We start from the raw sequence: 24,344 nt of genomic DNA, 5'->3' as shown, positions 1-24,344 counted from the left end.
ATGTGAGGCACCACAAGCTCATTCCCAGGGCTGAGGAACGGAGGAGCTCAGCTATGCCCACGCAGCTGAAGATGCAAATCCCCAATCCACAAAGCAATGGAATTGTTCTGGGGATGGAGCACTGCATGGTCCCATCCCCACGGCCTGGGGACTAGGATGGTCCCAAACTGCACAGCTCTGCCTCACATATTTCGACATTCCCAGCAGCTTCCACAAGATGGACCTCGGAGCGAGAGGAGGTGCCGGGTAGGGGGACACGTCCCATCCCATCCCACCCCGTCCCATCCCATTCCGTCCCTCCTGCTGCCATCCGGAGGAGGCTCAGAGTCCGGCCAGGAGAGCCGCGGCATGGCACGGCCTCCCGGGCTCTGCCTGCTGGCCCTGCTGGGGCTGGGGCTAGGGCTGGGGGGCTCGTCCCCCTGCTGGGACCCTCGGGGCCAGCCCCGCCGCTGCATGCCCGTCTTCGAGAACGCCGCCTTCGGCCGGGCCGTCCAGGCCACCAACACGTGCGGGTCGCCCCCGGAGGACTATTGCCTGCACATGGGCGCCCAGCACGCCAGCGCCCTGTGCCACCGCTGCGACGCCACCGACCCCCGGCGCCACCACAACGCCTCCTTCCTCACCGACTTCCACAGCCAGGAGGAGAGCACCTGGTGGCAGAGCCAGTCCATGGCCTTTGGCATCCAGTACCCCAACTCCGTCAACATCACCCTGCACCTGGGTAAGTGCCAGCAGGAGCCCTGGCGGTGTCGGTGGAGCGCAGCGGCTGCGGGGGCATCGAGATCAGGGTGGATGCTCCTGCACCCTGCAGCTCTTGCTGCCAGCGCTGGTTTAAGGACAGGACCCTCCCCTGGGCTTTCTGGGGGGTGTATGGAGGGAGCTGCCCTCTGCAAAGCACTGAAAGGACTCGGGGAGGGTCTGCCCTGTCCATCAGCCGAGCCCCAGGGTGCCAGGAGCTGTGCCTGTCTGTGCTGCGTCCCAGCCAGCCATGCCCGGAGTGCCTGCTCCCCCCTTCACCCCGGGCTGCTTTTTTTCACTGATTTTGGAAGCCTGCGGAGCAGGAGGCAGATGGTTCCTACCCTGGGAGAGCCTTGCCCGGGGAGGGTGACTACCATGGGTGCCAAGCCCCTCCTGTTTCATCCCCTTGCGTTGCTCAGGGTGCCTGGTATGTCTCAGGGTGCCGAGCTCCAGACACACCGTGCAACCCCAGTAGGTTTCCCCAGCTGGCATCGACCCTCTGTGTTTTAAATACCGTGCGAGCCGCCCACCTGGTGGGTACTTAAACCCAAGGGGCATGCCTGGCATTTTAAAAAGGTTTTATAACATTTTCCTGCCATCTAAACTCTCCTGGCTGTTGGCCAGCGCTGTAAAATCTTCATTCTCTGCAGTCTCCTGCCATCTGCATGCCGAAGGCGGGTAGTGGAGGGGCTGCGGCTGGAGCTGGTGAGGGGACAGCTGAGTGTCGGTGTGGCACCGAGCCCCGCTGGTGGGACCCAGCGTGGTCGGGGTGACGGTGACGGTGGCGGGTCCGTGCCTGCCCCGGCAGTGACGGGAGAGCTGCCCGGCTGGGTGGAGGTCGCTGCTTTCCCAGCCCCCTGCCAGCGGGCGGACATCTGGTCCTGTCCCCGGGCCGGGGCCGGGCTCCCCGCCGGGCACGAGGAGCGCTGCCGGAGGAGTCTGCCATCCTCACTCCCTGCTCCGGCCAGCCCTGGCAGAGGGGATTTGCCGGCCTCTTGCCCACCTAACGCAGGCTGTCAGATTGTCCCGCATCCTTTGGTGGGTGACCCGGGGCACAGACCACCCGAATGCAGCCTGTGTGGCTGAGCCAGCTGCCGCCGGGCCACTTTGTGGCCACCAGTCCCAGCTCGGCACAGCGACATGTGTGGGCTCTGCTTGCCCCGGGGCTTCCTTCCCATTCTCTGTCCTTCTTCCAGCTCTTTCCTGGCTCCTCTGTGGTCCTTCTTGGACCCCACTCTCGGGTTTCCAGTGGAGTCCAGTCCCTGTGAATGCCCTGCTGTGACTGTCTCTGTTAACACAGCCAGGACTAAAGCATTGCACTGATCTCATCTTCCAGCCTGTCCCTATAGCCCTTCGTGAGCTGGAGCATCCTCTGCCATTGTACCCTTCTTCCTACATGGCTCCTTTATCTTGCCATGTTAAAAAGTACCATCTTGGTGTTTGGCACATCACTGTCTGACCTTTCCCACAGTTGCCAGGTCCTGTTCTTGTCCCAGCCACAGATGTTTTTTATTGCTGCCTTACTGCTTTCACTTGGGTTAAGCAGAAAAAGCCCAACTGGCCCCTGCAGTCCCCTGGAATGCACCCTGGGCTGAGTCCTTGCTCCTGAGCTCTACCAAATAATTGGGTTTTTCATCCCATGTAGTGTGCCCTCCTAGCCTGTCTGTCTTGCTCGGTCACACCTCTTGTAAGTTCTCCAGCGTGGTTGCCTGGGGAGCTTATTAAATAAGACATGGGATGACTTGGACAAGACCCGTGTTTACCTGCATGTTGTTGATTGGCGTTAATTAGATTATGCTCCTTTAAATCTCTTCTCCCCGTGAGGTTCCAGCCATGCTGTTATGGTGCAGTGGGCTTGCAGCTGGTCGATCATCCCAAGTGTCCACAGCTCTTGTATTTGCCCTGTCAGATGTCACGAAGGAACTCAAAATATCTGTGGCTTGCAAAGGCAACAGACACCAGGGCTCCTCAGGAAGCAATCTGAATGCCAATGGCTCATTTTGGAGTGTCTAGATCAGGCACTATCTCTGTCTGTGACTCTGATTCTCCTGTGGGACTAGAGATGACAGTCATGTCACATGTAGGTGACATGATTGTCCCACATGCTCCTTTCCTCCTCTCCAGAATTCTCTTCTTGGAGCCCCAGAGCAGTACAAGCTGCAGTTTGGGCTCAGGGGGAGGCAGGTGCACACTTTATTCAAGTGACAGCACAGCTGGGAGAGCACCCAGGGGTCCTAGTGCTGCCTCTGCACCTTTCCCAGCATCACTGTCCAGCAGCACATCTGGCTTTGGGAAATGTCACACCTGAGCAGCAGAGAGGAGACAACCAACCTGGTTTATTTTCTGGACCTTTTTTTTTTTTCCTTAGGAGAAATTGGCTGATTAAAAAGCCTGTCTGGGAAAAGCACATGAAAATTCTCAGACAGGCTTTTTAATCAGCCAAATTTCTCCTCTCATGAAAATTCCTCAGAAAAGTGAATCTTCTCCACCCCAGCTGGAGGCACCAAATTGGGGCTCCCCCAACGTGGCTGTCCCCTCCCCTCGCGTGGGGCCACTTGGGGCAGGGGCAGTTTATTGACACAGCCCTGCCTTCCCTTCCTCTCCCAGAGGAAACTGCTCCGGGAGGTGACGGCCCCGACCTCGCTGTTTTGGTAGACAACCCCCTTGGGACCGCGCTGTCTGGGAACCGGCGCCTGCCAGGCGTCCCCCCTGCACGGGGTGCAGGACAGGGGCACCCCCGGTGTCACCAGCCTGGAGCGGTCCCAGAGGGAGGGGAGAGGCACAAGGCAAGGGTGGGACAGCCCAGCTGCAGCCCCTTCTTGGCCCTCGTCACCTCCGGGTGGGCTGGGAGTGGGTCTGTCCCCCTCTCCAGGCGCTCTGCCGGGCGCTTCCTGCATCCCTGATGGGATGCAGCTGCTTTTCCCAGCGCTGGTAGCCGGCTGCCTCGGCTCCCCCGCAGCAAAGTCGCAGCACATACGCGACAGTATTCATATGGGCCCAATTAAAGGCTTGTTTTCCTAGTCCTGGAATAACCCCTCTAACATTCCCAACTCATTATCTTTTCAAATAAAGCCAAAACCTTGCAGCTAATTGTTTTGTGCTGTCAGGAGTGGTGCTGTTATGGAGCAATTCGGGCTTTGAGCTGGTCCTTCATCTCTGGCAATTAAATGGGTCTGATGTTCACTTTGGTGTTTTCTCTTTTCCTTTCTGCTAATTCTTTCAAGCTCTTTCAGAGCTCGCCGGATGCCCCAAGGATTGGTGGCCTCTCTTTGTCTTCATCCCAGCAAAGATGGAAGCGATGCCAGGTCCTGGCATGCAGCTCCCTGGGAAGGGATTGGCCTTGACCCGTTCCAACTCTCCATCCCTAAAGTACCACTGCCCTGGGGATGCTTTCAGTGCTGTGGGCCTAATTCTCCCCCACAGCTGCTGGATAGAGCCTGGATTTGGAACTGCTCTTTGCCCTTGCAACCTTCCCAGTGCACCCACACAAGGGGTGGGCCTTGCATTGGGGTGAGAGGCAGCTTGGACCTGGGCAGGGTTTGGGCTGCACCAAGGAGGAGCTGGTTGAGGGCAGCTGGGTGATGATGAGGATCTGTCCATTTTTAGCTATGGTGGGTGCCACAGGATGCTGTTGGGGTAATCCAGGCTGTGGTGCCCATCGGGTGGCCGGCAGAGGGTCGCAGCATGGTGGGTCTGTCCCCAGGCAAAGCCTACGAGATCACCTACGTGCGGCTGAAGTTCCACACCAGCCGCCCCGAGAGCTTCGCCATCTACAAGCGCAGCCGCGCCGAGGGGCCCTGGGTGCCCTTCCAGTTCTACAGCGCGTCCTGCCAGAAGACCTACGGGAAGCGGCCGCGGCAGTACCTGCGGCCAGGCGAGGACGAGCAGGTGGCCTTCTGCAGCGATGAGTTCAGCGACATCTCCCCGCTGAGCGGGGGCAACGTGGCCTTCTCCACCCTGGAGGGACGGCCCAGCGCCTACAATTTTGATGGAAGCCCCGCGCTGCAGGTGCCATCAGGGTGGGAGGGGGGGTGGTGCTTGGAGCCTTGGGATCAAGGGCATTATTGCACCCAGGTGGGGTAAAAGCTGCGCTGCATCCCGGCTTGAAACGCTGCAGGATGTGTCCCGGTTGGGGTGGGAGCTGGTGGCCCAGACCTCTCTACCAAGGTGGCTTCCCCATGTCCCCTGCAGGAGTGGGTGACAGTCACTGACCTGCTCATCTCCTTGAACCGGCTCAACACATTCGGGGACGACATCTTCAAGGACCCCAAGGTGTTGCAGTCATACTACTATGCCATATCTGACTTCTCTGTTGGTGGCAGGTGAGGAGCAGCCAGGAAGAAATATGGGGATCTTCTTGGGGCTGTGGGACTGTGGCAGCTGCTCCCCACCTCAGTGTTGTCTTAATTATGATTTGGGGGTAAACTGCTCAGATGTGGCTTTCTCCATGTGTAAACTGGAGCTGGAAGTGCAGAGATGGGTGATTAAACCTGGAGATCTCCCAGCTGTGCAGAAACATTGTCTTTTTCCCACTAGCCCACTCCATGTGCCACCAGCTGTATTTGCTTTGTTCCCTCCCAGTCCAATGGCTTTTAATGACACTGGGGCACATGTTGCTCCTCCTGTGACCCTGCTGGTTCCTGGGCACTGCAAAAGGGGAGCCATGGGGTTCTAGTGGAAAGATGACCTGAAGCTGCAGAGGCCGCTGGAGGAGCTTGGAGTCAGCATGGCCACAGGCAGAGAAGCTGGAACAGCTGCCAGCAGGAAAGGGCAGCAGATGTGGGATAGGGATGCAGGTGGCACCCACTTGGTGCTGCCCGTGGACTGTGCTGCACATGCCCTTCCCCAGATGGGGGAAGTGGAAGATTTCCCCATCCTTGAGAGAGCTGTGTGTCCCAGGCAGCAGGGCTGGGACAGCTCCCAGCTGGCCGGCAGACCTGTAGCTCCTGTCCCACCTCCGGGGACAGCAGCAGGAGCTGGTTAGCACAGGCCACCCTCGGCGTGTGACCTCCTGACTGGCCAGGCTGGGAGAGCCTCGGGAGCACGACAGGCGGTCTCAAGGCCAGCACGGCCTGAGCTGCTCTCACCCCACAGCCAGCCCAGTAGCAGGGTCACACACTGCACAGCCTGGGCACCGTCCCGCTCCTGCTGCTGCCCACACCGGTGCTCAGAGCAGCTCTCCCACTCCGGGGTCTCGCCGCAGGTGCAAATGCAACGGCCATGCCAGCGAGTGCGCGCCGGACGAGGCCGGGCAGCTGGTGTGTGTGTGCCAGCACCACACGGCCGGCACCGACTGCGAGCGCTGCCAGCCCTTCTACCAGGACCGGCCCTGGGCGCGTGGCACGGCCGAGGCTGCCAATGAGTGCCTCCGTGAGTATCCCCCGGGTGGCTCCGTGGCCACAGCGGTGGCTGGCCCTGATGGGCTGCGCTGGTGCGGCATCAGCTCATCTGGCACCTCCTGCCCTTCCTGCACCTGCTCCATTTTGCGGGGGAGGGAGGATTTGTATTCCGTGCCCCCCCTTCACAGCAGCACCCCATTCCCTTTACCCCAGGGTATTCCCATTCCCTTTACCCCACGAGTGCAGCCATGCTCTCCGTGCATTGTACTGCACCCACCTCTGCTTCCAAGGGCAGAGGCACCACAGAAAGCTCTCGCTGCTGAGCCAAGGGGTCCCTCTGGCTCATCCGACCCCACAGGAGGTTGCCGTAACCTCCAGTGCCCGCCAGGTGCCCACCCATCCTCCCGCCTCTCCCCCAGCTTGCAACTGCAGCGGCCGCTCTGAGGAGTGCTTCTACGACCGGGAGCTGTTCCGGCGCAGCGGGCACGGGGGACACTGCCGCAACTGCCGCGACAACACGGCCGGGCCCCACTGCGAGAGCTGCAGGCAGAACTACTACCGCTGGGAGCCGCAGGGAGCCTGCCAGCCCTGCCACTGCCACCCCGCAGGTGCGCGGGGCTGTGCCAGGCTGCGGCTGCAAAACTACTGCTGCCCCAGCCGGAGTTTGCTGGGAGGGATGGTTTTGGTGGATTCTCTTTTGCTCGGGGTTTTCCCATCTTCCCCGTCCTGTGTCTCTCCCCGGCTGGGGCTGAGCCCCAGGTTGTCCCCGCAGGCTCCCTGCAGCCCCAGTGCGACAACTCGGGGACCTGCGTCTGCAAAGCCAACGTGACGGGCTGGAAGTGTGAGCGCTGCAAGGACGGCTACCACAGCCTCAGCGAAGGTGGCTGCAGGTGAGAAGGAACCTGGCCCCGGGCAGGAGCAGAGAGATGGAACCGGGACTCACCTCCTGCTTTTATCTCACCCCATCCAGACCCTGCACCTGTGACCCCGCGGGCAGCGTGGGCACCTGCGACCCCAACACAGGACACTGCACCTGCAAGGAGAGGGTGGAGGGGCACTTGTGCAACAGGTGAGCACCGTCGCCCTGGCATGGGGACAGGAACACTGTCCCTTTCCAGTCTTGGACTTGGTGGCAGGGCTGTGGGGCTGCATTCCTCTGGACCACTGAGACTGGGCTCACAAGGAGCTGTCACCAGTGTCCCACACGGAGACACTGCCGTGGTTCCCTGTGGCTCTGCCTGCCCTGTGCCACATACTCCTGTCTCCTCCCCGTGTCCAGGTGCCAGCCGGGCTGGTTTAACCTGCAGCCCCACAACCCCACCGGCTGCACCAGCTGCTTCTGTTACGGCCACTCCAGCGCCTGCAGGGCGGCAGATGGCTACGAGGAGACCTGCATCCGCTCCGACTTCAGCCAAGGTAACGACCCCCTCCCCCCAGCCCCAGGTGAAACGGAGGGCACCGCTCTGCCAGTTTCAGCCAAAAATGTTTGGGAAGGATGTGGATGAATGTCCCTCTTCGGGGCTGAGCACCTCCCTTTGGAGCTAACTGGTGGTGATGTGTGGAGAGGGTTTTCTCTGGCTTGCCCCTGTTTCACTGTTAAACCTCAGCTTCTGCCCCCAGCTCCACGGGGACAGGGTGTCCGTGACTCCTGTGGCACCCCTCCATGCCAACCAGCTCCTGGGGCTGTGCATGGCTCAGGGAGCGCCGTGGGGCCAGGCATGGGCATTCCACCACACCAGGGACTGCAGGAGCACTAAAGATCAACTCAGAAAGATCAAAAAATAATAGGATGGAGCCTGCTGGGAACTTTCCCAATTATTCCCTTCTCTCCCCATGTTCGGCTGGGATGTGACAGCGCGGTCGGACGGGCGGGATGTGGTGCTTTTGCCCGGCTGCTGGCAGGGCTGGATGCGTGCGGGATGCTCGGGGAAACCCTGCCATCTGCCGCGCATGCCGGCGTGTGCAGCCCCGCTGCGGGGACACCGCAGGGACGGGCACCCACGGCAGGCACCCCGCTCTGCCTCGCCTGTTCCCAGATGGATACGAATGCGCCAGGCACGGGTGGATCTTAATTGCCTTTAAACCGCGCTGCCAATTGCTGTGCTGCTGGAATGTCTTCCATGGCCTTGAAACTGAGCCAGGCTTTAAACCGAGTCTTTTTTTCCACCCTTCACACACCCAATTTGGGGCTGCTCCTTTGGGGACTGGTTTGGCAGTTTCTGAGCTGAGATGCAGCCACGGCACCCTCCTAACTCCCTGCTCCCCAGAACATTCCCCAGTCCACAGTGGAGGGGGATCAGATGGAATTTTCTTAAACTGGGCGAAAGTATAAACCAGGGATGATTTGATAACAGAGCACAGCCCACTTGAGAGATTTCCAAGTGTTTGTCCTGCAGGGCTGGAAGAAATAACCAACTCTGCGGAGTGAGGGGGAGTTTAACTGGTTTCTTAAGGAAACCAACTTAATGCAACTATGACCCATCTCTTCTGGGCTTCTCCATCATTTCTTCTCAGGCTTTCTGTGCTCACCAGCCCACAGTAATGTTAGAGTGGCAGCACAGGCAGGGGGCAAAAGTTTAAAGATAATAATTTCCTCCAAATCTAAGAAAATAAATAGGTGGGGGATGGTTAAGGCCACCCTCTGGTGCATGAGAACACACAGCCCAAGTGGAGCAGGGTGTTACAAAATGCGGGCTCCTTCCAAGACTTGAGAGAGTGTTGGGAGGAGGGACAGAGCCCCTGAAAGCAGCACCCTGCTGGTGCTGTGCTGGCAGGGACTCACGGCTCCCTTACCTGTGCCCTGTCACTGTGTCCTGTCACACAGGGCTGGAGGGCTGGGCTGCCACAGCTCCAGGCACCACAGACCTGCCTCTGCGCTGGGCTGGCCGGGAGATCATCGCCGAGTGGGATGGAGAGGAGTCTGTGGATTTTCTTGCACCAGGTACTGTGTGTGCTGGGTCCCTGGGGGGCTGCTCTGCCGTGAGGACCCTCTGGTGCTCTCGTCCCACTGTTATGCTGGTGCAGGAGGCACTGGGCTCCATTCCAGAGCTGAGCATGTTTTTGTAGCAGACAACATTGGGGAGTATTGGAACAGTGGACCAGGACTCCAGGAGGGCAGGCTGGAGCTGGCATCACTCTAGGAGGGTGACTGTGGCTCCTGATGATGGTGGTGGGAATAGGACTGCACTGACAGTCCTGGCAGGGCTGGTGCCTTCATGTCCTACAGACTTTGCTCCTCTCTCCCCTCACAGAGAAGTTTCTGCAGAACCAGCGCCTCAGTTATGGGCAGCTCCTGTCCCTGCTGCTGGGAATGGAGAATGGGACAAGAACAGAAACTGGGGTGCCCCTGCTCCAGGTCCAGCTGCTGCTGGAGGGCGAGGGGATGAAGATCACCATGTCCAGCAGCAAGAGCCAGCTCCAGCATGGAAAGCAGGCCGTCACCTTCAGGTACCCATCATGGAGTTTTGGGGAGCCTCAGTGAGGTTTAGGGCTCAGTGCCTGATTTGTCTGGGCTGCGCTTTACTGCTCTCTGCCCCACCTTGGGGATGTAACTGTGCTGTGCCCGGGTCCCAGCCAGGAGCCGAGCTGTCCTGCAGCACCGAGCTCATGCTGGCCCTGTCCTGCCTCCCCCACTCCCTCTCCAACAGGCTGCACGAGGCAGAGGAGGGTGTGGAGCCTTTGCTGTCAGCCTTCAGCTTCCAGCGCCTGCTCTCCAACCTGACCTCCCTCCGCCTCCGCGTGAGCCGCGGCCCCGTGAGAGGTGGGTGGCTCCACAGAACATCCCCACGGGGACCACGCTGGGGTGGGACTGGAGATATCAAAGCAGCACCAGGCTGTCGAGGACGAGAGGGATTGTAGGGGGTGTTTTGGGGCAGGGGCTGCCTCCTCCCTGTGAACACCCCTGGGCTCTCAAGGAGGTATTTTGGGGTCTCCTGTGCCTGTCTGGAGCATTTCAGAGCCGAGCAGGGGATGCACCGTCCCATTCCCACACCGCTCTCCCCTCTCACAGGCAGGTTGTCCCTGAGCGAGGTCCAGCTCACATCTGCTCGCCCCGGGCCAGGCACACGGGCGGGCTGGGTGGAGGAGTGCACGTGTCCCATGGGATACACCGGGCAGTTCTGCCAGTCCTGCGCACCTGGATTCAAGAGGGAGATCCCATTTGGTGGCCCCTTCGTCAGCTGCGTGCCCTGCACCTGCAACCAGCACGGGGACTGCCACCCCCTCACAGGTGTGCACCCCCCGGCCCCGCCACTCACCTGTTGCTCCATGCGTGGGTGGCAAATCCATGCCTTTGCTTGTTCTGAGGGAAGCTTGGAACCATTGGTGAGGTTGTGGTTCCCAAAATTTGCAAGTTGAATTGCTTGGGTGGTTCTAGGGACCAGGTTAATAACTGCAAAGATAGAGATTATTAATGAAGAAGTGCAATAATGGTGTTAATTTATAATTAGAGGAGCATTTTTCATTATACTTTATGACCTCTAAGGAGGAGAAGGGGAGGGTTCTGGTCTTCAGAGGAGTGGGGGAGCAGGGGCCAGGGCAGCAGAGAGGGTTTTGCTAGGCTGAGTCTCACAGGCAGCTTCACTGCCCGATGAGAGGAGCAGGACTGGGTGCAGCTCTGGAACCTGAAAACTGAGGCTTAACCTGAGCAGAGAAAAAAGCAGGAAAACACAGAGGTGCCGGGCTTGAGGAAAGACACCAGAGGAGCCAGCTCTTGTGCTGCCAACCCAGCCCCTCGGTGGCTGCTTCTCCTCAGTGCAGAGTAATAATGATGTACGGCAGGGATGGAGAGGGCTGGAGGAGGCAGAGCGCTCGGCGAATGCCCCTGCCCTGCCCACGAAAACACAGCGGCAGCTCTGCAAACCCGCCCTCACCCCGCAGAGCCGGGGCTGGCGCTGCCGACCGCACAATCCCCAGGGATGGGGCCAGGCTTTTGATGTTCCGGCCTGGGCGCTGCCAGCCTGCGCACTTCCTTTAGTTTATTTTTCCGCTTCTTCCTGCCACACGCTTTTTCTTTATTTTCCATCGTCTGACTCTGCCTGGATGTGGGGAAAATGGAATAACCCCCTCCTGCGCAGCCTTCCTGGTATGACCCGACCCCACAACACATGGGGGGGAAATCCTCCCCCTGACTCCTCTCTCTCCAGTGAAGCAGAGCATCTGCCTGGAGGTGGGGGGGTTCCTTGAGCACTCTTCCTCCTCTTCCTCCCTCTCCTCCTCACAGCCGATTTCGGAAGGCTGACTCACCGGCTCGGCTCGCTCTGGGGGAGATGCTCCCCGGTGGTTGCCGGGCCGGCTGCTTGTGTTTTCCAAGCCGGGCTGGAAAGGACGCGCCTCGACACTCAGAAATGTGTTGTGGATTACGGCAGGCGCCGGCAGCCTCCGCACACATTGACGGTGCTGTCTGTGCCAGCGCTGCCTCGTCCCTGCGTCGCTGTGGCCGCCGTGTCCTCTCCAAAACCTTCTCCCTCGACCAAAGACGGGGCAAGGAGGGAAAATGTCCCGACTACTGGTTGGAGATGTGCAACCCCTCGCTTGGAGCTGCACATTCCTCTTGCTACGCTCAGCGCTGGGCTCTCTATCCCTCCCGCAGTCCCTGCTGCTATTCGGGGTTGGGTTTTCGCAGACCCTCAGCTCCATTTTCCTCCCCGCAGGGCACTGCCAATGCTTGCACAACACAGAGGGTCCCTCCTGCGAGCGCTGCAGCCCCGGCTTTTACGGCAACCCCTTCGTAGGGCGCTCTGATGATTGCAAGCCCTGCCCCTGCCCCGGCCGCTCGCCCTGCACCGAGGTGCCCAGCAGTGGGGAGGTGGTCTGCACCCACTGCCCCCCGGGGCAGAGAGGTGAGCCTGGGACTGGGTGGGCACAGGGGCTGTGGGCACGGCTGGATCCTCCCCACCTTTCCACCTTCCCCAGGAAAACGCTGTGAGCTCTGTGATGACGGGTTTTTCGGGGACCCCCTGGGGCAGAGAGGTCCCGTGCATCCCTGTGAGCCCTGCCAGTGCCACGGGAACGTGGATCTCAATGCCGTGGGGAACTGTGACCCCGTGTCTGGCCGATGCCTGCGCTGCCTGTACAACACAATGGGCGACCACTGCGAGAGGTGTCGGCCGGGCTTCTACGGAGATGCGCTGGCTCCCAGCCCTGCTGGGAAGTGTGCACGTACGTACAGCCCCCGGGCACAGCTCACTTGCAGCCAAAATCCTCCCAGCAGTGAAGGCAGAGGGTGGAAGGGGATGCCCAGCAGGTTTAGGGGCTGATGGATAGTCCAGGTTACCCCTCTATGTTCCCCTTTGCCCTCCTGCTCCACTGCCATCCTTCCCCAGAGATACTCTGGCCTGCAGGGACTCTTTGGAGCCCTGGCTGATGGGGGAACGTGGCTCTCCACGTTGTCAGGAGCTCAGCCCCAGTGCACCATTCCTGCAGTCCAATCCAGCAGCCCCATGCTGGGATTTAAGGGTTATTTTGTCTCCCTTAGCTTGTGATTGCAACCCCAGTGGCTCAGACCCGAGGCTGGAGGGCTGCGATCCTGGCACGGGCCAGTGCCACTGCCTCCCACACGTGACAGGCAGAGCCTGTGGGCAGTGCCAGCCTGGCTACTACGGCCTGGAGCCCACCGTGGGGTGCAAGAGGTATGTGGGGCATGGCATGGGGCTGCCAGGGGGCAGCAGTGGCTCCATGTTCCCAGCTCTGCTCTCTGCATTGATTGCCTGCTCATGACCCTCCACTTCTCATGCCAGCTGTGAGTGCCACCCAACAGGGTCACGGGAGAGCAGGTGCCACGTGCTGACGGGGCAGTGCTCCTGCCAACCAGGTGTCACAGGGAAGAAATGTGATCAATGCCAGCACGGCTTCTTTGGCTTCTCTGCCAGGGGCTGCCGAGGTAATGGGAAAGGGCACTGCATCTTTGTCCCTAAAGCAGGGCTGGCAGCCACAGTGTGATGCCTTTCTGCCACCACTGCAGCCTGCAACTGCTCCCCACTGGGCTCCATCACCCCGCAGTGCCACGAGAACAGCACCTGCCTCTGCCACCCTGGCTTCGTGGGCTACAAGTGTGACCGCTGCCAGGCCAACTTCTTCCTTGACCCACTGAGCTCCCGCTGCCAGCAGTGTCCTGCCTGCTACGGGCTGGTGAAGGACCAGGTACAGCCTGTGCACTGCTGAGGCAGGCACAGCACCCCACCCCTGCAGTGCCTCACTGTCCCCCCATGTCCCCCCGTGTCCTGCCCACAGGCTGACCGCCTGAAGGCCAGGCTGCAGGAGATGGAGGAATGGCTGCAGAAGCCAGGCTGTGATGCCCGCCCGGGCCAGTCTGCCATGCTGGGAGATGCACCCCGTGGAGATGGGCTGCCCAGCCCACATCTCCTGAGAGGTACAGGAGACTCTCCTTCCTTCCACCTATTTCACCCTCTGCTCCTTCAGGGTGCTGTGGCATGCTGGGTGGGTGCAAGGAGGTCTCAGGTGAGCGCTGGCCTCAGTGTGGTGTGACCTGGGGGGAGGGCAGTGGAGGGGACATGCCTTTTTGGGAGGACAGAGCACTGCAGGGATGCTCACAGCACTGAGGTCTTGGAGCAGGCAGTGATGGGCATTACTGGGGGCTGAGCACCAACACATGGGTACCCTTTGGGTGCTGAATTCCTGGGTCTCTCCTGAGCATCCAGAGGAACTGTATTCCCCTTTCATTAGTAGATGTTAGGCAGGGGCTGGGGCATGGGGCAGCTCCACAGGGAAGCAGAAAGCTCCAAACAACCCCAATGGGCAACAAGAGACTTGTGCTGCCCACAGGTGCCTGGGCCACCCTCTCGGTACAGGTGGGGCAGCTGGCAGGGGCACTGAGCACTGCACAAGGCCGTCTCACCAATGCCAGCCAGGTCACCAGATGCTCTGACCATGGACCCCCCAAGACCTGCACCCTGCTCTCGGAGATCGGGGCCGTGCTGCAGTCGGCACAGCAGGAGATCCTGCACGCTGCAGACACCCTGGCTACCACGGTGGGGGCTCTCAGTGGTCCTGGGCTCCTGAGGGGGGTGGTGGCAATCCTGGGGGGCACTGGGATGTGCCTCCCAGGACTGTTGGGGTGGGATGTGACCAGCAAAGTGGGGGAGCAGGAAAGCCTGGGGTCTGTGTGGGTATAGCTCTCCTTGCAGCTGAGTCAAGAGGAGATACTTTCCTTGCTCTAGCCCTTTGGGAGGTTCTTGCTGGTGCTGGGCTGGCAGGGTCCAGGGGTGCCTGCTCCCTGCAAGGGTTTCATCTCTGCTGTTTGCATTCCAAGGAAATTCCCCAGGAAATCCCACAGCAGCCCACAAACTGGAGCCACTGGGCACTGGAGGCTCGGGCTCTGTCCAAGAGGTAAGATTTGAACAGGCAGAGGAAGCTGTCAGCCCAGCTGGGGGTGCAGGGGGCCCACTTCTTTGCCAGGAGGCCAATCCTGATACCCTCTGTCTGGGTGTCCTTGTCCCTGCAGCCACAAGGACTCCATGGCACAGGTGGAGGCTGTGGTCAGGAGAGCACTGCGTGCCTCCAACGCCAGCTCCGAGCTCCTGCGGGACCTGCTGGAAGGGAACACGGCACGGGACGAGCTGGAGGCTGGGTGAGGGGCTGCCAGGGCACCACAGCCCCTTTCCTCTGGCCAGGTCCCTGTTATAGGACTTGGTCGTGGTGATTTGGCAGCTGCCCAACAGGCACGTGCTGAGCACCTTCAAACTCATTGCACAGCAGTGCTGTAAAGCGCAGGGACAGGGTGCTTCATGCTGGGGGCATTCAGGAAAAGCCCCCAGAATTTCCTGCTACATCCATGCCCAGGGCCAAGTTGTCCTCTTCATCCTTCAAGGGACCAGAGGGCCCCGGCTGACAGGAGCATCCTGTCCGTGTAGGTATGAGGAAATCCAGCGGGCGCAGGAGGAGCTGGGTGCTGGCATGGCAGAGGTGGCAGTGAAGGCCAGGAGTGCTGTGACAGCTGTGGAACAGGCACATGCTGACCTGGCTGAGAGACTTTTGCAGGTGGCTGCTCTGGGGCAGGTGAGCAGCACCCAAGCTACAGCTCCTGCTGGCATCCCTACCTTCTGCTTTACCAGTGCTGCCTCCTGAGCTGGGAGATGATCTCATGGAGCCTTTGGCACTCCTGATCCTGCAGCAGGTGCTGCCAATGCAGGCTGGAGACCTGGCACAGGAGCTGGCAGTGCTGGAGCAGGCAGCAGCAGCCCAGGAGCCGTTGGCTCAGCAGGCTGTGGAGGCATCCCGCACTCTGGCAGCTGGATTGCACCTGGAGCTGCAAAGGACTCAGAGCTTCAAGCAGGTAATTGCTGCTCACAGGAATGGGGAGCCCCATCCCTGCTGCTCCAGCAACTGGAGGGACCATGCCTGCAGCCAGGGAGCTGGGAGAGGATGTTTTGGGAGACATCTTCCTTTGGGCTCCCAGATGTCCCTAGGAGCTTGCCTGCCAAACAGGAGCAGGCTGAACCCCACATTTCCCAGTTGGGTGCAGCTCTTCACCCACTCCCCAGCCTCATTCCTCCTCTCTTCTCCTCTCCAGCTGCGGGACCAGGCTGGCTCTGCCCATGACATGGCCACCATGGCTGTCTCCCGAGGAAAAGCTGTGCTCTCCGATGCCGAGTCCCTCCTGGCCAGCTTGGAAGGTAAAAGGCACCAGTCAGAGCATCTCCAGCCACAACCTGGCTCTCACCAGGTGACAAGGAGAGAAGTGGACAGTTTGGTGATGGCCAGGTTGCTCCTATAGGCATGAAGAAGGTGCTGGGGCATCAGAAGAGTCAGGCTGCCCTGAGGAGGAGGATGGCCACTGTGAGGGACCGAGTGATGGCAGATGCTCAGAGGAAGATTAAACAGGCAGAGAAGACACTGGGAAACTCCCTGTCCATCTCCACCGCAGCCCAGAGGACAGCTGGGGAGGCTGAGCAAGTCTCTGAGGAGAGCGCCAAGGTCAGAGCTGAGGGATTGGGGTGGAGCTGCTGGGCATGGCCAGGCTGGAGCCATCACCTCCAGAGCCCAGGCTGCTGCAGGCAGGGCTGCGTGTCCCCAGGTGACTGTTCCCATCTCTGTCCCTTTGCAGAGGGCACGGGCTGTGCTGCAGGAGAGCAAACAGGCCCTCAAACATGCCAGCCAGCTCGCCACACGTGTCAATGAGACCCAGTGGGAGCTCTCCCGGCAGGAGCACATGGCTGAGAAGCTCAGGGGAGACCTGGAGGAAGCACAACAGGTCAGCTGGGTTCCCTTGGGCTGGTTGTGTCCTCTAGAGCATGGAAGCAGCTTTGCCTACAGCCCAAAGCATAGGGAACAACCGGATTGGGAGCTCCACTGTAGGGACAACACCTTGGGGATGTTCCTGGGATCTTCCCTACCATCCAGCCAAGAGTCAGTGGTGTCCCTGATCTGGGTGTCTGTCTCTGTTGGAAGGTGGGGTCAGAGGTGAGTGAGATGGCAAAAAGTCTCCAGGAAGCCCGGGGCTCACTCATGTCAGACATCGAGACCCTGAACAACCTGCTGAACAGCCTAGGTGAGACCTGGTGGGAAATGGGGTGCAGGTTCCAGGGAAGGGGCTGGGCTCTTGGGGGCCAGGGCTCTCCTGCTCACTGGTACTCCTGCTTGGTGGCCATCCAGGCTGAGCTGGGTGCTCTTTGGCTCAGATCATCCATGGTCTCAGCAAGGCTTTTTTAAGGCTCATGTCTGGAGGAAAACCTCATGAAGAATGAATTGGGGCTTGCTGAATGTGTGTGCTCATGTCTGCTCTGGGTACACTGATCTCCCTTGGGATTCTCATGGGGAGCAAGGCTGGCAAAAGTCCCTTTGGAACTGGGGGCTGTGCTAGGCTGGGTTTGCTCCTTGTTGCTGGTTGGTCTTGCTCCAGCTCCTCATGTTTTTATCACATGGGTTTATTTCTGAACATTCCAGGACTCTTGCATCCAAGAAATTTTGCAAAAGGGTGGAAACCATGACCCATTTGTAAGAGTGAGAAGTGCCCAGGCTCTGCCTGGAACCAGAGTTCTATTTTCTTATCTGTGATCAGTGAGAAGCTGCAAAGCCTCCATGCCCTGCTGCACCCACTCCCTAGAGTTTGCCTGGTGCCATGGAGTACATCCAGAACATCTCCTGTCCACCTCTCTGCTCTCATCCATGTCCTCTCCCCCCTTGCCCAGGTAACCTGGAGCAGGACATGGAGGTGGACGCAGTGCTGAGCGCGGGGAGGCTGCAGCTGGAGCAGCTGTGGCTGCGCCTGGCCACGCCGGGTCCCCTGGCCAGCCAGCTCAGCCGGCTGCAGCAGGAGGCAGCACAGCAGCAGGAGAAGATCCGAGCATTTGAGAGCGACTTGGCTGAGATCCGGGCTGACAAGCAGAACTTGGAGGACATTTTGCGGAGCCTCCCTGAGAGCTGCTCGAAGTGACAGGTCGCTGGCTGCTGCCACATGCCCTCTGTGCCCACCCTGCACAGGGAATGGCAGAGGGAAGGACACTCTGCATTCACCAGCATCAATCCCTCCCTCCGCTCCTCACACTGCCCTCTGTACAGTATCACACCCCAGGTCCTTTTCCACACCCGTTCAGGCTCCACGTCTCCAGCACTGCAGCATGACTCCAGCCACCACCTCTGTCCTTGGGATGGTGGGGGGGGATACCCACCTACCAGGGCCACCGATGTTTCTGTGCAGGATATGGAGCCATTCCAGGCTGGTCTCTCACTGCAGAGTGAACAAAGAATTCTCACAGATCTCCTCCATCCCTCCTTTCCCATTGCAGCACGGCGCACTGGGCAAGCACAGCTTACCAAGTATGCAATGTACCCAAGCTGTACTGCCCGGCAGTCCCTCCTGCCCCAGGAGAAGAGAGAGGCTCTCACACGTGCTGGAAGCTGGTCCTGCTGCACAGCACCCTGCAGTGTCATGCTCATGGGCTGTGGTCACAGAGGTGCAGAGAGGAATCCTGGTGAAGCCAGGCAGAGAGCTGCTTGCCGGAGGGCACACAGCTTGCCTGCTTCCCAAAGGAAAGGAGTTCACAGCAGGGAGGGCTAAATTAATGAGCAGAAACAAAACAAAGATTGATCCTCACCCAGCTCCTGAAAGGCAGGTGGGACATCCTCAGCCTGCTTCAGTATGAGAGGAGCTCAGGTCTTGCTGTTCCCTTGCTCCAGGGTAAGACAAAGCCACGGCCAGCTCTGCTTGGCTCACGGAATGTCACCAGGCATGGCTATAAACCAGCCAGTCCCAGGGGCTGGGTGGCAGAGATGTAGTCAAGGTTGGTGTCAGAGCAGCAGCACCCACAGCCCCACATGAGCACCTGTGCCCCACTGGAGAGGAGCTGGCTGATGGCAGCAGGCTGTGCAGCCAGTGTGGGCTGGATGGGGAACAGCTGGACACCCGCTCCTGCCTGTGTCACTCCCACGGGGTGGCAGAGGTCAGTGGCTGTATTGCCTTTAAAGGAAAGGCATTTATGTTCCCCTGTGCTCCCATGTGGGCTGGGCTGCAGGACAAGCCAGGTCCTGGCTCAGCCCACCTTGTGCTGGCTGTGCCGTGACTCCAGGTAGCTGAAGTCATTCCCATGAGACCAGAAACGAGTCCCCAGGCTGGAACTTGCTTCATTTTTTAACCGGTTTTACCTATGTTTTTTCTGCTCACAGTGCTGCAAATCAGGTTTGCTAAAGTCTTGTGTAATTTATGTAAAATTGCTGCCATCAATGTTGAATTCCCCCAGCAACATCTCTGGTGGGTCCAGTGGCCTGGAAGGAACACAGGATTCTCCTACTAAGAATAAAGCATCACCCTTCTAATTCTGCACAAAAGCTGCCCAAGGGGTGGGGTGCCAGAGCTGCAGTGCTGTGGGGGTGTGATGGCAGGGGCTCCCCTGCTGCTGCCCAAGGACAGCTCTGGGAAAGCAAAACCATGGAACAGTGAGAGCACAGCGTGATCCGGCTTGGCCAGAGGCAGGGAGCCGTGGCCACTTACTGTCTCTCTGGGAGGACAATTATACATCTCCAGTGAACACACAAATTTGCTGCTCTTACAGAAATGTCAAGCCTCTGCTGTGTGCCTGCTGCTGAAGATATGGTTCACGCTGCCTCCCGCTCTTCCTGGAACTCTGTGGTGCCACCTGCCTAGAGCTGTATCCATTAAAAATTCTTAATATAACACACAGCTGTCCATACAGGGTGTGTGGCAGCAGGAGAACACACTGTACCCGAGTTTGCTGCTTTTAAAGAGCAGGGGTTGAAATGCGGCTGCATTTGGGGTGGTGAGGGGAATATGTCTGAAAATTCCCACTAAACCCCACGTTCGTACATGATTTTAACATAAAGTGTCAGGCTGACACCGCGGGGGCATGTGACCCTGGCCGGGACACGCATGGCCGGGACATCACCTCGGCTGCGACTGTCCCTCCGCCCGTCCCTTTTCCCGCTGCTCGCGCTCCAGGGTTTATCCAGCGCCTGGAAGCGGCTGTACCATCCCGCCCTTGTCCCTCTGCCGCCGGTACCGGCGGGGCGATGCCGCTCCCAGGGCAGCTCCGGAGCGATCCCCGGTGTCCCGGAGTCGCGCCCGGCGGGCGGTGCGGGCAGAGGGAGCGGGTCCCTTCCCTCCTGCGGGAAGCCCAGAGGCGGCGGTGCCTCCCCCCGTGCTCGGCACCTCGAGCCCACCGCGGGTACCACGCCGCCCTGCCGGCGCGGGGCATGCGGGCTCCGCCACCCGCCCGCTGGGGCGGGGAATGGGTTAAGGGCGGGGGGCGGAGGGCCCGGCCCGGCCCTGCCCGCCCCTATTTAAGGCGGCGGCGGGCGCGGGGTGGCTCGGTGCGATGGCGGCTCCGCGCCGGCCGAGCGGCGGGGGGCTGCGGAGGGCCCCGCAGGACGGGCGGCTGGAGGAGATCAACAAGGTGGGGCTGGGGCCGCCTCCCGACCCGACCCCACGGGGAGTGGGGAGGGGGCTGCGGCGGGGGCGGGCGGGCCAAGAGGAGGAGAAGGGGGGTGGTGGGTGCAGGAGGAGCTGCCGACCCCTCTGCCCAATCCCCTTTGGAGAGGGGATCCGGCCGGAGGAGGAAGCGGGGTTTCTACGGGGATCGCTCTCCATCCGCTGGTATTGCCCTCTCAGGCGGCTCTATCCTCTCCGTGCATCGCACATCGGCGGGTCCGAGGGGCTGGTGGGCGCCCGGGGGCTGGCTGCTATGAAATTCCCTTTGGGAACGTGCTCCAGCAAGAATGGGGACTATTGTTCTCCTGGAGGACTTCAACCTCCCCTTAGCTGTATCAAGCGCTTCAAGTTTTTCTTCCCGGAATGAGAAGTTTCTGCTGCTCAGAGCTGACTCCAGCCTTCCTAGCTTTTCGTTACAGCGGGTGAATGGGTTGCCCAGGATGGTTGGACGTCCCACAAACCTCGGCAGGGGGAATGGAACCTCCTGGATTAGTGCAAAGTGCACTGGGCTTCATGCCCTTCATGCCAGGGTCAGGCAAGGTCCTCTCCCCCGAGCTTCAGGCTTACCCCGTCCCTTGCTTGGCATGGTTGTGGGGGCAGTTCTATTGGCATCCCTCCCAGCTAAGAGCAGTTCTGAGAGTGAAAAGAAGGTTTAAACCTTGAAGCAAACAGTGCTGGGATTTCTAGCACTTCTAGGTGCTCCTTTAGTTAGTGGCACCTTGGTGTTACAAGTGCAGAAATCAAATCGCTGTACAAGATGAGAGCCCGGAGGAGATGGGTTCACCTTGTCCTCACACTGACTAAGCTCTGAAAAGTGGTAATATGCTCCTCCAGTGAGACAGCAGAGGTGAAGTTTAGGTCACTGGAGAGGGAATTAAGTCATTAGAAATTACTCAATTAACTAGAAATTAGGATGTGCTGCGGAATAAGAGTGGGAAAAGAGATGTCATGGCATAAGGTGTAGAATAAGAGCACTTGGTTAAAAAGGAGCCTTTGTAACCTGCTGCTGGAAGGCAGGCACAGCACACCCTGCACCAAGGTGTGTAGCTGGGTCTAACATACCTCCCCTAGCCAAGGTGGTGTTGGCCCTTAGGCTGAAGATCAAGGGACTGTGTTATACCTACTGCTGCAGTTTCTGCTTTTCCAGAGCCATCCTCCAGCATCACACAGGTGCAAGGTGGATACATGATCCTTAAGCTGGCAGGAGCTGTAGGGCTCAGTCTGGGAAGCTGTGCTTCCTGGGATGCTGGGGGTGTGCCACTGCTGTGTCCCGAGGCTCGGGGCTGTTCCCACGCAGGGGACAGGTTTCTCTCTCTTCCCTAAGCTGACATCACTTCTGGCCTTTTCTTTGGCTGAGGTTTGGGTGACAAAAATGAAACAAGCTACGTGACTTCCCACTGACAGAGCTGCTTGTTTGCATCCTTGCTGCCCTGTGTGCTGGCTCAGCGCTACAAGATGGGGTTTGAGCAGCTCAAAACCAAGCTGCAGATTGCACGGGTGGCAGATGCCCATGGATCCTCAGAAGCCATTGTGCCCTGGGCAGCAACCCCCACGCTGCTGTGCTTTGCCAGCTCCATGTGGCAGTGGGGGAGTGCAGCAAACAGCCTCACACCTCCCTGACAAACAGCTGATACAGAAACTTGGGCTGATACTGTGGCTGGAGCCAAGGAGGGGGTTTCCCCAGCACTGAAGAGCCCTAAGGCTGTAAAGCAGTCAAGTGCTCCTAATAAAACCTATCAGACCAAATTCCTATCAGGCTTAATCTCATTGTCTCATCCCAACACTTAGCTCCCTCCAGCCCTGTTTTCCTGGCTGGTTTCTACCCCAGAGCTCTCTCTGGGATGTGGGTCTGGCAGGCAGTAGACTGAGTGCACATGTGCTGCTGAGGGATAGCCAAGTACTAGCGCTGGCTTCTCTCTTCCAGCCTGAACCACTCTTCTGGGCTCCCCTCTTGGTTGTTCCCCTCTTTTCGGGCAATGCAATCACATTGTCCAGCCTCGTGCATCAAGGTGGCAGGTCTAATCCAGCACAGATTAGTTTCAACCTTGTTTTACCCTCTAATGCGCTGGGCTGCAGAGAAGGAATTCAGCCTGTTAGAGAGCAGGTGCCTGCTTCTCCCATCAAGGGCAGGCATGAGCATCCCTCAGCCCTTCCCAGCCCCTGCAGGCAGGGTGGCTGGCATTCAGCACTTAAACATCCCAGTGAGAGCTTGGCCTGCCAGTTGGAGTCACCTTTTTGGGGAGCAAGGATGGATCTGGCTTTGCTCAGGTTGTGTTGCAGGTAGCTGGGATTTGTCTGACTGAGTTTATTGGCTTAGAAAAGTCTCTCAACAGCTCAAGAAAGGCTGTTCAGGCCAGGAGCGGGGAGAGTTTTAAAGCAGTTCTTATTAATAGAATATGCCCCTTAAAATGGGAACTTAAGCAAAGGGCTCTAGGAGGAACTTCAGCCACTCTGAGTTTGAGTCACAGGCCCTGGGGACTGAATTCCTGTGTGCCATTGTGAGTGTTTTCCTTATCGCAGTCACAGCCCAGCTCACACACAATATGGAGAGTGGAATGCCTTTGAAATACAGCCCCTTGTTGCTTCCTTGCACCTGGAGCAGAGCTGTGGTGCTGGTGGGCTCTCCAGCCCCCCTCCAGTTGAAACACAAGGGAACTGAGTCCTAATCCTGTGTGCACTATCGCCTGTGCTGCTCTTGTGTCACGCTGCCAGGGGCTGGTGGGCTCCTGGGCCTGTGTCCCTCAGCCATCACGTATGGATGCATTCCCTTCATTCATCACCATTTCTGTGCTGCTTCTTGCTCCCAGAGAGATGCTGTGCTCTGCCCTCACATCCCCTGTCCTGCTGGGAGGTGGAAGCTGCTAGCTGCTCCTGCAGGGCAGGAATGAAGCTGTGACCTAGTGGCCAGGAGGTGTTTTGGCTTTCAGTGGTGTTTGCCTTCTCCAGAGGCTGTTCAGTAATGATGGCAGCAGGTCACATTACTCTGGTCTCTGGTGACTCCTGCTGCTGCCTGGGCCCAGGCCTTGAAGCTGAATTGGGCCCTTTGTGTTGGGCTGGTAAATGATACCCCTGGGTAGAAATAACTGAGCTAAATGAAACTGAGTTTGCAAAGGAGAGCAAAAGAAGGAACTGGAAATGTTGCTTTCCACCACAGCTCTCAATTTGAGTTGGTGACCATGGTGATGAGGGAAGCCAGTGTCACACTGGTTTTGTGGCCATAGTCTCTGGTGTCCCATGTGGAGTTTCTGGGGTGGGAGGAGGGGGTGGCAGTCACTTCTGTCCTAGTGGGCTTCCTACAAAACCCTAGTTCAGCTGCAGGGAAAAGACTTGCCATAGCAGTGGTTAACTGGCAGTGAAGGTTTGAGGATTCCCTGAGCAGTCTAAGCTCCCCTGTCCCAGTGAGGAAGGAGGGAGAGCTCCAGGTGTGTGGGACCCAAAGCACAGGAGCAGGATTAGGATTACCAACAGTGATCAGCACACACAAGGCTCTTGGTGACCCACTCCTGCCTTCCCCATGAGCATGGGGAGTAATGGTGAGGAACACATTCCCAGAGTAGGGAACAGCCTCAGCCCCCCATCCACTAACCCCTCGAGGGGTTTGTCCTGGACAGGCCATGCATAAACTGTGCAGATGTTAATGATTTCTATGCTGAAGAATGTGGTGTTGTTGCTGAACACAGATCGAGTCATTAGGCTGTGCTGGGCTGGAGCTGGGCGGTGTGGGAGGGCAGGGACAGGAGCAAGGCCCTGCTGCTCACAGCTGTGGGAAGTGTTGCTGGCAGGGCACAGCAGAAGAGCTGGCTGTGCATGTTGTGGTCTGTGCTCTTGGGTATCTGAAGGTTTTTGAGGTGAGGCTAGGGACAAGTGACCAGAAGTGATTCAGGGCTTCCTCTCCAACCACAGCAGGGTAGAGGGAGAAAATGGATATTTGGTATAAGAGAGTTCCTAAGCCCAAAATAGCCGTCCTCTTGGGCATATGACATTCTGCAAACTTTGCCTGTTCTATTTGCAAGCCCTCTGAGTTTATCTAAGAGTTTGAAATCTCAGATAAGAGTGCTTTTTGCAAGGACTAGGAGCTCTTGCTGGAAATAAGTGCCCAATCCACATGCTAAGTGTGCTTAAGCAGAGATGTGGAGAGCTGAAACTTTGGGTGAGCAAGAACAGGGGCTTTCATGCAGTTATTCCAAAGGCAGGTGGGATCCAGTCCTCCCTCAAGCTGCTGGTGGGAAATCTGAGGCATCAGAGGGATTCCCCTTGCACTGGAATGTTAATGACAAGGTGTGGAGGGATTCAGCCCATTTTCAAGTCTCCTGGTGCTCAGCTGTGACTCTCTGGGAATTGAGAATCTTCTGACTAATGCTGCCTTT

At 58.8% G+C, this 24,344-nt stretch overlaps 2 protein-coding genes across 3 annotated transcripts in view; both read left to right on the top strand.

The window, feature by feature from the left end:
* Positions 1-24,344, top strand: part of AIF1L (allograft inflammatory factor 1 like) — a 142,389-nt gene that overhangs the window by 110,436 nt on the left and 7,609 nt on the right. The window contains exon 1 of one of the 2 annotated variants that reach the window (XM_053996679.1): positions 19,835-19,942. The exons of the other annotated variant lie outside the window; for it this stretch is intronic. Within the exon in view, the coding sequence (XP_053852654.1) occupies positions 19,865-19,942 (78 nt within the window). The 5' untranslated portion in view covers positions 19,835-19,864. Of the gene's footprint in view, positions 1-19,834; positions 19,943-24,344 lie in introns of those variants that run through there. 2 annotated transcript variants of the gene reach the window in all.
* LAMC3 (laminin subunit gamma 3) lies at positions 341-19,206 on the top strand. The gene is made up of 28 exons (XM_053996672.1): positions 341-721; positions 4,442-4,746; positions 4,930-5,060; positions 5,942-6,108; positions 6,497-6,685; positions 6,850-6,967; positions 7,048-7,146; positions 7,357-7,493; positions 8,902-9,018; positions 9,329-9,524; positions 9,725-9,837; positions 10,087-10,305; positions 11,729-11,917; positions 11,991-12,236; positions 12,553-12,706; positions 12,815-12,957; positions 13,039-13,217; positions 13,308-13,446; positions 13,860-14,065; positions 14,347-14,423; positions 14,539-14,664; positions 14,948-15,092; positions 15,211-15,369; positions 15,607-15,709; positions 15,811-16,010; positions 16,141-16,287; positions 16,485-16,584; positions 17,225-19,206. Exons 1-28 carry the CDS (start codon positions 349-351, stop codon positions 17,467-17,469), a joined length of 4,722 nt encoding a protein of 1,573 aa, XP_053852647.1. The 5' UTR covers positions 341-348; the 3' UTR covers positions 17,470-19,206.

Source organism: Vidua macroura, chromosome 21 (genome assembly GCF_024509145.1).
Source record: "Vidua macroura isolate BioBank_ID:100142 chromosome 21, ASM2450914v1, whole genome shotgun sequence".
In the NCBI taxonomy this organism is placed as follows: Eukaryota; Metazoa; Chordata; class Aves; order Passeriformes; family Viduidae; genus Vidua; species Vidua macroura.
The sequence above is the reverse complement of the archived record's forward strand: the minus strand, read 5'-3'. Positions and strand labels throughout refer to the sequence as shown.

Bases quoted from the DNA above. Each gene is read 5' to 3' on its own strand.
- LAMC3 (XM_053996672.1), top strand. From the start codon at position 349: ATGGCACGGCCTCCCGGGCTCTGCCTGCTGGCCCTGCTGGGGCTGGGG. The intron at 9,019-9,328 runs GTACTGTGTGTG...CTCCCCTCACAG, and splicing joins TGTGGATTTTCTTGCACCAG to AGAAGTTTCTGCAGAACCAG. The intron at 9,838-10,086 runs GTGGGTGGCTCC...CCCCTCTCACAG, and splicing joins GAGCCGCGGCCCCGTGAGAG to GCAGGTTGTCCCTGAGCGAG.